This window comes from Elephas maximus, chromosome 7 (assembly GCF_024166365.1).
Source record: "Elephas maximus indicus isolate mEleMax1 chromosome 7, mEleMax1 primary haplotype, whole genome shotgun sequence".
Taxonomy (NCBI): Eukaryota; Metazoa; Chordata; class Mammalia; order Proboscidea; family Elephantidae; genus Elephas; species Elephas maximus.
Genome location: NC_064825.1, coordinates 136,029,018 through 136,042,923, shown reverse-complemented (window position 1 = coordinate 136,042,923; position 13,906 = coordinate 136,029,018). Strand labels below are relative to the sequence as shown.

The 13,906-nt window shown below is 62.2% G+C and overlaps 2 protein-coding genes across 3 annotated transcripts; both read left to right on the top strand.

The window, feature by feature from the left end:
• The first annotated feature begins 2,171 nt into the window (after window positions 1–2,171).
• Window positions 2,172–11,688, top strand: SYT8 (synaptotagmin 8). Of its 2 annotated transcripts, none has more exons than XM_049892877.1 (10): window positions 2,172–2,245; window positions 3,272–3,399; window positions 7,116–7,226; window positions 7,322–7,497; window positions 7,934–8,032; window positions 8,179–8,346; window positions 8,418–8,585; window positions 8,790–8,898; window positions 8,995–9,128; window positions 9,211–11,688. In XM_049892877.1, exons 1-10 carry the CDS (start codon window positions 2,238–2,240, stop codon window positions 9,757–9,759), a joined length of 1,650 nt encoding a protein of 549 aa, XP_049748834.1. In that variant the 5' UTR covers window positions 2,172–2,237; the 3' UTR covers window positions 9,760–11,688. The 2 variants fall into 2 exon arrangements, with proteins under 2 accessions (XP_049748834.1, XP_049748835.1); XM_049892878.1 differs by having other exon boundaries at window positions 2,179–2,245; window positions 9,215–9,536.
• Window positions 11,689–12,150: 462 nt separating this feature from the next.
• TNNI2 (troponin I2, fast skeletal type) lies at window positions 12,151–13,494 on the top strand. Its single transcript, XM_049892914.1, has 5 exons — window positions 12,151–12,361; window positions 12,553–12,681; window positions 12,806–12,895; window positions 13,010–13,186; window positions 13,324–13,494. Exons 2-5 carry the CDS (start codon window positions 12,559–12,561, stop codon window positions 13,417–13,419), a joined length of 486 nt encoding a protein of 161 aa, XP_049748871.1. The 5' UTR covers window positions 12,151–12,361; window positions 12,553–12,558; the 3' UTR covers window positions 13,420–13,494.
• The last annotated feature ends 412 nt before the right edge of the window (window positions 13,495–13,906 follow it).

The following is a 13,906-nucleotide window of genomic DNA, read 5'->3' as shown; positions in this document are numbered from 1 at the left end:
GGGCACAAAAGAGGACAGGCCACCCACGTACTGAGATGACAGGACTGGGCAGTGTGGATCCCCCAATGGAAGGGTACAAGACAGCGAAGCTCAGAGGGCTGGGCTCTTGTCACCCAGATATTCCCATGCCTGGGGTACAGAGTGCCCAGACGGTCCTAAAACAAAACCAACCAAAACAATTGCCGCTGAGTCAACTCCGACTTAAGACACCCCCATGCGTGTCAGAGCAGACCTGTCCTCCACAGAATTTTCACTGATTGATTACGGAAATAGATTGCCAGGCCCTTCTTCTGAGGAGCCTCTGACTCAAGCCTCCAATCTTTCAGTTAGTCATCGAGTGCTTAATCACTTGTGCCACCCAGGGATGTCAGACACCTCTATACTCAGACAAGTGCGGTGCCAGCTCCCTAGTTTCTCAGTCTAGCAAGGTATGTGCTATCCAGGAATTCACAGCAGCAGAGTTCAGGCACGTAAATGCCAAGAGGAGCGGCTGACATAGAGGCACCCCAATTCAACAAGGAATGGGGTGCAGGACTCCTGAGAGCAGAGTCCAGAGTGCTCCAACGACTGGGGCATTTGGGCTATGGATTCTGAGACAACAGTGGGGTTGACACCTCAGCTACTCTGCCGAACAGGGTGCAGGAATCCAGACTCTCAGACTGAGGGGAACAGTCACCCCAGTACTGGATGGCCAGGGCCCAGGTTCAGCTCCTTGCAGGCCAGAACAGAGTTCCCAACACCTGGGAGTGGGCAGCGGCCCAGCACACGAATGAGTAACCCACAGAGAACCTGAGACAAGTGTGAATGGGGCTCACACAGGCCGAGCCAGATGACAGGGGGCTGGTGCCCAAAACCACAGGAGCGAGGCCTGGCTGCCGGCTAGACCAGGACATAGGCCTCCATGAGAGGCACTGAGGGGGGAGTCCAGGGGCCTGGTGGTGGGGTGCAGGCAGTACAGGTGCCCTAGTGGCCATGGATCGGGGAGTCCCCATTCCAGACCAAGCAGAGCACATTGCCCAGAGCTGCCTGTGTGAGCAAAGGCTGCTCAGGTACACAGATGCTCCAGGAGGGCCTCCAGGTGTTCCCAGGCGGGGAGAAGGTGCTCTCCTCCAGACAGGTGCTCTGATGATAGGGGCCCCTGTCACCAGAGACCCTGGGACAAAATGAGTGGGTCCTACAGGTGGAGACCAGGAGGCTGAAGCAGAGACCCACTGCTGAGGAAAAACGAGGCACCGGCCCAGGGCCCAGAGGCCACAGAGCCCACGAGTGCAGACTGCCCAGAGGCCCAGGTGCCCGGGAACGGCGGACCCAGGACCCTGACACCAGGCCTTACAGCACCAGCTACGTGCTGACTGGGTACAAACTGCAGAGGGAGACAGTTGATGGATGGGGTATTAGTCACCCAGAGACTCGCTGGGGGAACGGTGTTCACCTCCCCCAGAAATCCACAGGGGCCAGACAGGTGCACAGATTCTTAGAGATGGGGGCTAGCACCACAAGGTTCATGCTCACAGGAGTGAGTACACAGCGGGGTGTGGGCTTCCCCATGCTCGGGTGATGGGGTGCAAGCTTCCTGGATGAAGAGGTTGTAGACTCCTGAACCAAGGATGTCAGGGTACACACAGGCTAGGACACAGCCAAGAGCCCCCCAGATGAACATCCGAGCCCCAGAGGACTGGCCATCTGGGCACTCTGTTGGTGCCGACCCTGGGGTCAGGCTGGCTGGATGCACGTGGACTGCACGTCTCGGTCAGTGCCAGCAGCCTGCTCCTCCGAGCCAGGTCCCCGTGTGTTCCGACCTCACACATTCCCAGGTGATCTCAAAGGAAGCACCCCTGGCCAGGAGCCCTGCGGGCGGCCAACTCTGTTTGGTTTTCCCCTTCCTGCCCAGGAATCTCAACTCTGTCTCGCCAGGCTGGCGCCCCTTGACGCGGGAGTCACAAAGACCCTACACAGCCAGCCAGGAGCGGTAGACGGCACACGTAGCACTCGGCTCCAGCTGGGATGGGCGCTGGCCCCCAAAGGGAGGCACTTGATCACCACGTGCCCCCAGCAGGCCTCCTGCTGTTGCCCCCAGGCTGCACTGGCAGCACTTGGCTCCTCCAGCTTGGCCACTTCTTCCAAACCCCCTCTCACGCCATGCTCCTCAGACTAGAAGACCGCCCAGGCCTGTCCAGGAGCAATACAACATGCCTAAAGGGCCCTCCACATGTGGCTGACCAGTGTGGGGCACACGCATGAGCAGGTACGCACACACCACATGCACACAGGCCAAGGCACCCCTCAGAGCCTGTCTCCCTGAGGTCCTGCCACCCAACCCTGCTGCCACTGCCTGGTGGACCAGCTCTCCTGTTAAACATTAACCAGCTTTGCGTCCCTCTGTCCAGCCAGCCAGCAGCAGATAAGGGGTCTGAGAGACGCCCAGGTCTGGGAGGAGGGCTCGTGGGAGGGATCTGACCCAGATGGCTTGGACCCACTTCCTTAGAATCCAGATGAACTGGCTTGACCACAGGTGGGAAGCCCAGATTTCAGACCCCACTGGACCCATGAAGCAAGAGGCACTGAGGTTAGACCTAAGCAAGGACTTTTGGTCCACTGATTTATGGCTCACCTGGGTAAGAAGTCTGCTGACCAGGAAGCTAAGGACTCAGGGGATTGAGTCAGCCTAGTAGTGGCAAAGGCACAGACAGGGTGACCCCCAGAAGATTCTCTGGTCCCGGAAGCTGGTCAGCAGCAGGGCTGGGTAGTCCCTGATATCCCCCTCGAGAGTCACCACCCAGTCCAGTGGGGCCCTGCCCAGCACTGCCCAGCACTGCCCAGCACTGCCCAGCACTGCCCAGGGCCACCTTGGGAAAGCAGCGCCCTGTAGCCACCCTTGCTCCACTCCAGTATGTTCCTTGGATCTAGCAGCACCAGAGAGGACCCCTCCCCAAACCCAGATGTTCTGTGACTCAGGACACTCCTTGGTGCTGGTGTTTTCGAGCTGAATGCAGCCTGACCCGCCTGCTGCCCATGTCCTCTGTTCCCATCTGGATGGCCAGTCACCCACACTGCAAAGCCTCTGGTTGGGCTTGAGACGCCCCCACCCCAAGGTGCCGCTGGAAGTGGGCCGAGATTGGGGCATTGGCTCCTGGGCCTCAGGAGGGACCTTCCTCCCCAAGGAAGTTCCCCAGCTCCCCAGGGCCAACAGTTCCAGCCATGAGGTGGGGCTCCCCGAAGCCCTGCCTCCCCACACCCCCTCCTCCCCACTAAGAACTCCCAATCACTAGAGGCCAAGCAACATCGGGCTCTGGCCACGGGCTCCGAGTGCTGTCGGCGAGCCGGACCAGCCCCTGAGTGCCCAGGGCCCAAGAGGAAGGTGTGGAGGCCAGGCTGGCAGAGGAAAGTGGCGGGCATCAGGTGAGAACCGTCTGCACCGGGGGGTTACCACTGAGCATCTGGGCAAATCCTGCTCTTCTGGAGGACTGCAGGGGTCCACAGAAACTTGCTCACACAACAGCATGAAAATTTCAGTTAGACTGAAGGTGGAACTTCCCAAGAAGAGATTAATTAGCAAGTCTTTAATAAGCAGTGGCACTGAGCTGGTGAGAAAGCCTAAAGGAGGGGAGCCAGCCTCCACTCTCCCCAGTGGGAGCTGCAATTCCTCCTGGAACCCAGCACAAAACTGCAGGACAGGTGCCAGGTGCCTGGAGCACAAGGGAGGGCTTCCCAGAGAAGGTGGGGCTAAGGCAGGCCTTGAAAGGTGAGCAGAATAGGGAAAGGGAAGGACGTTTCAGACGGAACCAGGGAGCAGAGCTTGACAGCTGCAGAAATGGCCAGCTGGTGCCTGGAAGGGGGCGATGAGGCTGACCTGCCAGAGGAGACAGCAGAGCTGCAGTGATGCCACTAGGGGGTGACTGGGGTGGTGGCTTAATTGAGGAAGGGGGTCTGTCTCCCTTCACTGGGACAAAAGATCTTGACACCAAGAGAGGGTTTTTCCTTCAAGCCACAGGAGATGGACAACCAAGGTGAGACAAAAGGAAGGACTTCCTGCCCTCTGAGAAATCGGGTGTGCTGAGAAAGGCCCCCCAGAGTGTGCTGGCAAAGGACAGTGAGAGAATTACTGAGTTGGGGGACCAGGTAGCCCCTCCCAGGGCCTGGGAGCAGTGGCTTCAGGCTCTCTGTCCTGTGTGGGCTGCTGGGCTCTCTCCAGAAGCCTGGAGGCTGGGTGGCTCGGGGAGCTGGTGGCGCCACCTGGTGGCCGCATCACTGCCTGAACCTTTACCACCGTGGGGACCTGGAGGGCCCGAGGGGCCCTGTGTGTCCCCAGGCACCCCAGATCCCACACTGATGCCCACGTCCCCAGATTCTGGGTCCTCCTGGTCAGGCTTCCAGGTGGCCCCAGCAGTCCTGTGAGATAGAATCCACCTGGTAGGCCAGGAATCCTGCTGGACCGGGGCCCCGATTACCATCCATGACAGTGCTCTCCTGTCCCAAACCCTGTCTGTTCTTAGACTAAACCAAGACCAAAGATGCCAGCAAGGCAGGGGCACAGGGACAGGTGTGCACAGGGACATACACGTGTATGCCAGTGCACACACCCATGTACACACACACACATGCATGTGCACACACGTGTGCACACAAACACGCATGCACACTCACACAAACACGCACATGCACACACATGAGCGTGCACGCACACAAAGACCATTGATAACCAAGCCCAAATTCTGAACCGTAACCTCAAAGGAAGCTATTTTAATTTCAGGATACATGTAAGCTCTGACATTCCGAAAAGTCAAAACTGAATTAATAGGATAAAATTAATTCAACAGGAACGGGAGGGGGGGCTGTAGATATTTACATCCGGCTCCAGGGACCCTGCGCCCCAGCCAAAGCCCTCAGGCCGGTGGTGGTTTCATCAGTGGCCACTAGGGGCGCTCTGCTGGGGCCCTGTGGGGTGCTGAGCCTGCACCCGGAAAGTGCTTGAAGAGGACACACAGCCAGGAGGGAGGGCGGTGGACAGGGGCTTCATCTGCGGGCCTGTGGGGTCTTCCTTTCGACAAGGACCAGCTGCAGAATTTGTGAGGCCCAGAGCAAAACAAGGAGCCACAGTGGTGCAGCGGTTAAGATCTCAGCTGCTAACCAAAAGGTCAGCAGCTTGACTCCACCAGTGGCTGGCTGCAAACCCTGTGGAGCGGTTCTGCTCTGTCCTAGAGGGTCGCTAAGAGTTGGAATCAACTCGAAGGCAACGAGCTTTACGGTTTAATGCAAAACGAAAATGTGGGGCCCTTGTTCCAAACTGGCCAAGACTCTCAAAGCAGCAACAGCAGAGAGGAAACCAAGCTGGGGACCCTCTGAGCCTGGGCCCTGGGCTCAGGTCACATGCCCTCAACATCCCCTTTCTCTGCACATGTAACACCCCGGGTCTGAGCCTCACTTTAAAAACCAGTTGCCCTCGAGTTGACTTAACTCACGATGGCACTGTGTGTGTCAGAGTAGAACTGTGCTCCATAAGGTTTTCAACGGCTGGTTTTTTGGAAGTAAATTGCCAAGCCTTTCTTCCAACGTGCCTCTGGGTGAACTCGAACCTCGATCCTTTGAGTTAGCAGCCAAGTGTTTTGTTTACACCACCCAGGGGCTCCAAGCCTCACTTTGCATATCTTTAAAAGGGTACCATAATCCTGACATCACAGACCATGTGTGTAAGTGAAGCCCCTAAGGGATGGACAGAGATGGGGTCTGAGGGGCAGGACCCCCAGTTCTGGTCTGTAGATTCGCTGCAACCCGGGCCCCCTCCTCCTGTTCCAGGAGTTGAGTGGGTTTGGGGAGTGGAGTCTCTTTCCAAAGCTCAGGAGTGGGGCATTGATGCTGTGTGTAGGGGAGTCATCTCTGGAATTTTCTGCCTCTCCCCATGCTCAGCACAGGCTGCTGGGGGCAGATGTGGCGGGGGGGGGGCGGGGGTGCTGAGACTGCGTGGCTGGGTTCCTGGAGGCAGAAGCCTGTGCTTGGCCCTGAGGACAGGTGGGACCGGAGATGGTGAGAACAGGGCCAGTCTCTGGGGGCAAAGAAGCAGCAGCCCCAGGCTAGAGCTGTGGCTGCTGTCTGGTGCTCCTGGCCGTGGAAGGCAGAGAGGAAGCAGACCAGAGAGGGGTGCCTGTGGGCCAGGGTCACAGAGGACCCGTTGTTGCACTCCAGTCCCCTGCTTGGAGTCCTGGCCTCCCTGATGGGATGGGGTGCAGGTGGGAGGAGCCAGCCCAGCCAGGTGTGCTCCCACCCCAGGCCCCAGGCAGGTAGGGTGCAGGGGCCAGGCAGGCCACGACAGCCCATCCCCCCACCCCGCCCACACACCAGAGGGTGGCCAAGCAGGTAGGCGAGTCTGGGCAGCTGAGTCAGCTTGCCCGGAATGTTCTGGCCGCACCCTGCCCCTACCTGCCCCCACCTCACCCTCATCCTCAGGCTTTGCTGGCCCCGGGCCCACCCGTGTCAGGGGTGCACCTTTAGCCCAGGCTTGCTAGAATGGGCTTGCACCCCTGCCAGCCCCTCTCCTTTGCCCCCCACCCCCCATGTGACCCCTCAGAGCCTTGCTCCCTGTGGTTCCAAATCGCTCCTGGGCCCACAATGAACATGTTCGACCTGTGTAACTGCTAACCACAGCAGACCCCAAGGGGACAGAGGCAGGAATGAGATCCACCTCCACCCCACCTTTGTGGCCTGAACAGGGGCCAGAGGAGACAGTCGGGGGGAACTGGGGGACTTCCTGGAGGAGGAAGTCCTGGTGCCAGCCCTGCAGGGCTAGCTAAGGGTACAGGGAGGAAGGAGGGCAGGGGAGAGCTCTTCGGTCTAGGACCAGTGAAGACAGGCTGCCAGGCCTGGCCTCCTTGGCTGGGGCTGGGGGCTGGCATGGTGGCCAGGAGGCTGGGCCTGTGACAGCTAAGCCCAAGCTTCGGCCAGGGACCAGCGCCTACCTCAGACTGGCTTCTGCTCAGAGCCCACACCCCTGGCCACCCCAGGCCACCTCCTTCCCCAGGCAGAGCCAGCACGGCAGCTTCTGTTGCGCAAATGGGGCAGCGGGCAGGGGCCCGAGGCGTCACCCTACCAGGTGACCCTCTCTCCCCGGCTGTGCCCTCCAGACCAGCAGGGCCAGGGAATGGCGCTCCCCCCAGACCCCAGCAATGCCCCAATTGCACCTGGCACCACAGCTCTGCCCAGGCTCATTCCACACCTCGTCACCAGGAAGTCCTGTGAGTTGTGGGATCCCTGAGAGGGGCAGGGGATGGCCCAGCCATGGAGGCGGTGGCCATTCAGGGAAGCACCTGGCCCCTCTCTGTGCCCCCAGGGCCACTCTGGGCACTTATCACCACTGCTGTGGCTGCTGGTATCCTGATTGTTGCCTGCCTCCTCTGTGCCATATGGTGTTCCCGCCGCCACCGCCGCCGCCGTCACAGCAAGAAGCCCAGACACAAGGAGGCCGTAGGCCTGGGCAGCACCCGTAGCACCACCACCGCCCACCTGGTGAGGAATGGCACCACCTCTTGCCTGTGCCCAGCTCTAGGCTGGGCGGTCCCAGAGACCTGCCTGGACAGCTGGGACCCTGGAGCCCTCAAAGGGCCAGGGCAGCTAGAGGAAGGCTCAGCCCCCATCAAGGGTTAGGTGCACACTGAAGGCAAGACAGGCGGGTCCTTCCTGGTGAGGGTCACAGAGGAGCAAAGGTGAGGGGGAGGCAGCGCAAAAGGGAGCAGGAGGAGGAGGTGGCTGGGACCAGAGGTTGGAGGGCCTTGGTGCTGGCCCCTGGGGTTGGTCCTCGGGCTGTCGGGAGCCACGGGAGATTCTTCAGGAAGGTAGAGGTGTGACTGATACTGAGGGTGCTGCCCGGAGGTGGGATGTCCAGGGCTCTGATGACAGGGCCTCAGCAGCACCTGTCTCCCCGTCCTACTCCCCCTCCCACCAGGTGCAGCCAGATGTGGATAACCTGGAGTGTGGCCCGGGGGGTCCTCAGCACTGGGGGAGTCTGCTGCTGTCTCTGGAGTATGACTTTGGGAGTGAGGAGGTGAGGGCTGCCCACTGCCTAGGCCCAGACAGTCCACCTGTTTAGTGGGGCAGGTGGGCAGGTGAAGGTCAAACAGTGTGTGCTGGGTGATTGGGGCCCACTGGGGGGGGGAGCACCTGGGCTGAGCCCATGCTGCTGCCTCCTAGATCAAGGTGGGCCTGAAACAGGCAGCTGACCTGAGGGCCCCAGCGCCTGGCGGCACAGCTGACCCCTATGCCCGCATCAGCGTCTCCACTCAGGCTGGGCACGCACATGAGACCAAGGTGCACCGGGGCACGCTCAGCCCCCTGTTCCAGGAGATCTGCTGCTTCCAGGTGGGTCTGGGCCAGCTGGAGTGGGTCTGGGCCCAATGGCAGGGGCCCGGCTCACAACCCCTGTCCCCCAGGTCCCGAAATCTGAGCTGCCCGTGGCAACCCTGCGTGTGCAGGTCCTGGACTTCAGGCGCTTCTCCCAGCACGCACCGCTCGGCGAGCTGCACCTGCCATTGAGCACCGTGGACCTGCAGCATGTGCTGGAGCTCTGGCACCAGCTGGGCCCACCAGGCACGGCCCAGGTGAGGCCACTGACCGCCAGGTGCCGGCCCAGCCTGCAGCCCTGAGGCACAGCTGGCGGAGCTCCACACCCCGGGTGCTAACAGGGAGCCTGAGACACAAGAGGCCAGGGGTGTGGCCGAGGGTCTAGCGGACCCTGTGTGGGGTCCTGGGCTGGCCCGGCAGGTGTGGCCCCACCCAGGCTGAGGTCCAGTCCTCTGCCCCAGCCCGAGCAGACTGTCGGGGAGCTATGCTTCTCTCTTCGGTACCTGCCCAGCTCCGGCCGGCTGACTGTGGTGGTGCTGGAGGCCCGAGGCCTGAAGCCGGGGCTGGCAGGTGAGTGCTGACTGCCCGCTCGGGGTGAAGAGAGGGTGGGGTGCCCAGTGCTGGGCCTCAGAATCGGCTCTGCCCCGTGCCCTCTGTGCTGCCCAGAGTCCTATGTGAAGATTCAGCTCGTGCTGCACCAGAGGAAGTGGAAGAGGAGACGGTCTTCCAGGCGGAAGGGCACGGCCACCCCCTACTTCAACGAGGCCTTCACCTTCCACGTGCCCTTCAGCCAGATCCAGGTGGGCCCTAGGGGGAAAAGGCTGGGTGGGGGGGGCTCGCAGGGGCAGGGACAAACTCACCACTGTCTTTCTCTCCCGCCAGCCAGAGTGTGGACCTGGTGCTGGCAGTCTGGACCCGAGGCCCGCAGGTTCGCGCTGGGCCAGTGGGGAAGGTGCTACTTGGTGCCCGGGCCTCCGGCCAGCCCCTGCAGCACTGGGCGGACATGCTGGCTCATGCCCGGCGGCCTGTCACCCAGTGGCACCACCTGCAGCCCGCCAGAGAGGTGGACCAGGCCCTGGCCCTGCAGCCCCGCCTGCGCCTGCCCTTACCTCACTCCTAAGAGCATCCCCACGCCTCGGTTTCTCCAGGCTGAGCCGTGGCCACGTGTCCAGGCAGCCTAAGAGGACCCCCGGGAATAAATGTCTTCTCCAGCCACTACATGTCCTTCCTGGGTCCCGAGTCAGGGCTCCCCCTCCTCACCACAGCCCCTCCCCAGGCAGGCCTGGGTCTTACAGGAGGCACAGACCTCCTCCAGGCAGGCTGTGTGCTCCAGGGCAATTGGGGAGAGATGGGGAGGAGGTGGACAGGTCGTCAGGGCCAGCTTCAGGAAAAGGTGGGGAACTGGCCCCCTGGGGACATGTGTGGGGATGATTGGGGACAATTTGGGGGTAGCAATGGAGGGAGGGGAACCCCAACCCAAAGGGCCATCCCTTCCCAGCTCAGACCCCAGGACTTGACCCGGTGGCAGGGCTTGTGGAGTCTTCACACATGAACAGCAGGGGGCAGTAGACACCTTCGAAAGCTGCCCAGGCGTTTGGGGGTGCAGCCCTGGCCCCGGGGCGCCTCCTAATCCCGCACATCTGGATGGCTTTAGTCAGCAAAGCCTCCTGCATCCGCTGTCTCCTCCATCACCCCCATGCTGAGAGTGGGGGCCGTGCCCCCACACAACAGGGTGCCAAGTCACAGCGGGCCAGGGGCCGGGTCCTGGAGGTGGTGCAGGCTGGGCCGGGTGAGGAGGGCAGTGCCGGGCTTGCCCGGGCAGCCAGTGGCACCGCCCGCGGGTTGGGGAGAGGTTCCCAGGGCCCCATGCTGGTTGAAGGACATGTTCCCAGGCCCACAGGTGCACGGCCCCCAGGTAGGGCGTTCAGAGCAGGGCCACACATTCAGGCTGGGAGGGGGTCTCATGTGCGGAGGGCAGCCCCCACCCCCAGCCCCGGCCCGGAGAGCAGGGTGCTGGAAGCTGCACCAGGGGGTCCAGGCCTCACCTGGGGACTGGCCTTGGAGAAGCGGAGGGACATGGTCAGCTTGGCCTTGAAAGCCACCCTCCCTCTGATTGAAATGGGGCCCAATTGATTATAGGGGCAAGATGGGGAGCCCTAGCTGGAGGGGGGCTACCCTGGGCACCAGCCAATAGTGATGGGGCTGGAGGGTGGCAGGGCTTGAGGCCAGAGTGTGGGCTGGGCTCTGGATGGACCCAATGGACCCGTTTGGGTGAGGTGTGGGAGCCTGTTGTGGCCAGCTCAAGATGGGCTGCCCAACCCTGCACCCTACGCACCAGCAAGCAAGGCCACATGTGGCTGTCCTCAAGTTCCTTGCAAGAACAGGGAAAGCTTCTTGAACTCGTCACTAAGCCCTAAATAGAGCAACCCAACCACAGCCCCCCTCCCCCCAAGACATCTTGGACAGGGCGGCAGCACGAGGTCTCGGGCTGGGCCAGGCCAGGCAGCCTGGGCAGGTGGGGAGCCTCCAGCTGGCTCCCTGGGCCCCCATTGGTCTGAGAGGGCTCCATGCCCTTACTGAGCGGGGGCCCAGCCCAGGGGAGGCCATTTATACCCCTCCCCTGGCCCACCAGCCCAACCTGCCACCGGCTGACCCACTCTGCTCCGCCGCATAGACACTAGGTGAGGCCGAGGCAGCTGAGGCCGGGGCGTGGGCACACCCAAGAGAGCTCGAAGGAGGACTTCCTGGGGCGAGGGCTGGGGCTGGGGGTCGGGGGCCAGGGGCACTGAGGGCAGCAGCCCACCCTGGGGGCCTCCACGGAGCTGAGTGAACAAGAGAAGAAGGAGGCCGGCTGGGATGGGGCAGGGCTCCCAGGCAGCCCTTGATGACCAGACCTCCCTCTGGACACACCAGAGAGAGATTTTACGGGTCGAGGGACCCCCGGAGCTACACCCCCAAACCAAGCTGAGGAGCGGCTCTCATGCACTTCGGCCAGAAGCCAAAAAAGCAGGGGTAAAAATAGCCGAGTGGCCAAGCCACCACCTGCGCTGGCCAGTCCGGTGCCTCCCCCTCCCCCGGGGACAGCTGCAGCTCCTCCGGACCTTACCCTGGACACTCTCTTCTCTAACCCCCACCCTGGGGAATTCCAAGACAACAACTCCCTTCCAGGAGGTGGAGGCTGGGCGGGTGGAGGGGCCAGGGTGCCCTGTGGTGCCGCACCCTGCTGCCTCTAGGGGGCGGTGACCTGACACCTGTCCTTTCCCTCCCACAGGCTTTAAGCTCAGGACTTCAGGATGGGGGAGTAAGTCGTGTCCCCAGCCTGCTGCCACCTGCCCTCTCCCACATGCCCCCCCAGCAGCTGCCCCCACCCACCTCACCACCACTTAGCCCCTTCCCCACCACCCCAGCTCTGCCCCCCACCAGCCATGACCGTGACCCTAACCTCTCTCTTCTCTCTCCCCCCTCCCCTGGGACAGTGAGGAGGTGAGTACTTGCTTGGGGGGGGTAACACATGGAGGGGATGGACCCCCACTGGGGATGGGTCAGAGGTCAGAAGTTCAAGCCCAGGGTAGATGCCCAGCCGGCTCCCGACCCCTGCCGTGAAAATGCCCCATCCCACAGCCCCCCAGGACAGCACTGATAAAACAGAGGAAGTGGTACCCGGTGCCTGACGGTCAGGGGAAGTGGGGCTGCGGCCTGGTCCCATGGAGGGGGTTGCTTCTCCTTTCTGACTGCCTCCCCCCCCCCACCCCCCGGCCTGCAGCGTCCCCCGCCCCTGCTGCTGGGCCATTTCTCCTCTGCCCCTGCCTTTAGGAGCTGGACTGCTCCCTGGGAACAATGCCATCTCCACACTGCACTGTGTCCCTGAGCTCAGCTTTGGGAGACACCCACTCCTCTGCACAGAACCCCCTGGCTCAGAGGGGGGATGTAGGGGGTGGGGGGTGCTAGGCCTCGGCCGCCCTCACCCGGCTCCCTCTCCCCTGCCCTGCAGAAACGCAACAGGGCCATCACGGCCCGGAGGCAGCACCTGAAGGTACAAGCGGCAGTCCCGAGGGTGGCAGGGTCTGCTGGGGGCAGTGGGGTCTGCGGGGGGCAATGGGGGTCTGTGGGGGGCAGTGGGGTCTGTGGGGGACAGTGGGGTCAGTGGAGGATGGTAGGGCCCATGCAGAGGGCGGTGGGGCCCCCATGGCCAGCTGCAGTCCCTCACCACCCGGCTGCCGGCAGAGCGTCATGCTTCAGATTGCGGCCACAGAGCTGGAGAAGGAAGAGGGTCGTCGCGAGGCGGAGAAGCAGGCCTACCTGAACGAGCACTGTCCACCCCTGTACCTCCCCGGCTCCATGGCCGAAGTGCAGGTACCGCCCAGATGCTGCCTCAGTTTCCCCACTTGTCAAGCAGGCAGAGCCCTGTAGGGGTGGTCTGGGGACAGAGGCCGGGGCGGGAAGCGGGTGACATGGTGACTGAGGATCCCACCCCCAGGAGCTCTGCAAGCAGCTGCATGCCAAGGTGGACGCGGCCGAGGAGGAGAAGTATGACATGGAGATGAAGGTGCAGAAGAGCACCAAGGAGGTGAGGGGCTGCGGGCTGGGGTGCAGACACCAGACCCGGGCCAGAAGGGAGAGGCTGTGGGGGCAAGTGGGGGCTGAGTGCCCCCTTGGGTGCTCACTGGGCTCCCCTCTGCAGCTGGAAGACATGAACCAGAAGCTGTTTGACCTGAGGGGCAAGTTCAAGCGGCCCCCACTGCGGCGGGTGCGCATGTCGGCTGACGCCATGCTCAAGGCCCTGCTGGGCTCCAAGCACAAGGTGTGCATGGACCTGAGGGCCAACCTGAAGCAGGTCAAGAAGGAGGACACCGAGAAGGTACACCCACCCCACCCCGGGTGCCCCAGCACTGCTGTGTCCTTGCCCACCCTGGGAGCAGGGAGGGAAGGCCCAGCCATTCAGCTTACAGGGTCTGGGCCCCATGGTGGTGGACCTGAGCCTGTCCCCCACTCCAGGAGCGGGACCTGCGCGACGTGGGTGACTGGCGGAAAAACATCGAGGAGAAGTCAGGCATGGAAGGCCGGAAGAAGATGTTTGAGTCTGAGTCCTAGGCCGCTCACCTGGCAGGGCCACCTGCAGAGCCCAAGCCAGCTGGGCCCATCTCACTGGTCAATAAAGGCTGCACATCCCCATGACTGGTCTGGTCTGGTGCTGCCCTGAGTCACTGTCCCCAAGCTGCTGGCCACCTCCTGCAGCACGTTCTTGTCTACTGCCCACCTGGTGGGTCAGGCTGTCACCTCCTGGGTGCCACCTTCTGTGACACTGTGATCAGGGACGCGGGCCAGTTGTATGGCTAGGATAGGGCAGGAAGTCCTGTATGGCTGATGGAGCCCACCCTGCTGCTGGCTGGCTCCAGGAATGAGTCCCCGGCACTCATGACACTTTTACAGCCTAGGAGGGGGCAGTGGCCTAGGACTTACTTTGTCTGACTCCAGACTCGAGGACAGCCAGCTCAGGAGGAGACGGGCAAGCATGCCCCACAATGCAATGTGGGCAGGACAGACCCCCGACCCCTAGGCTGCCCCTTCTCCAGGAGCC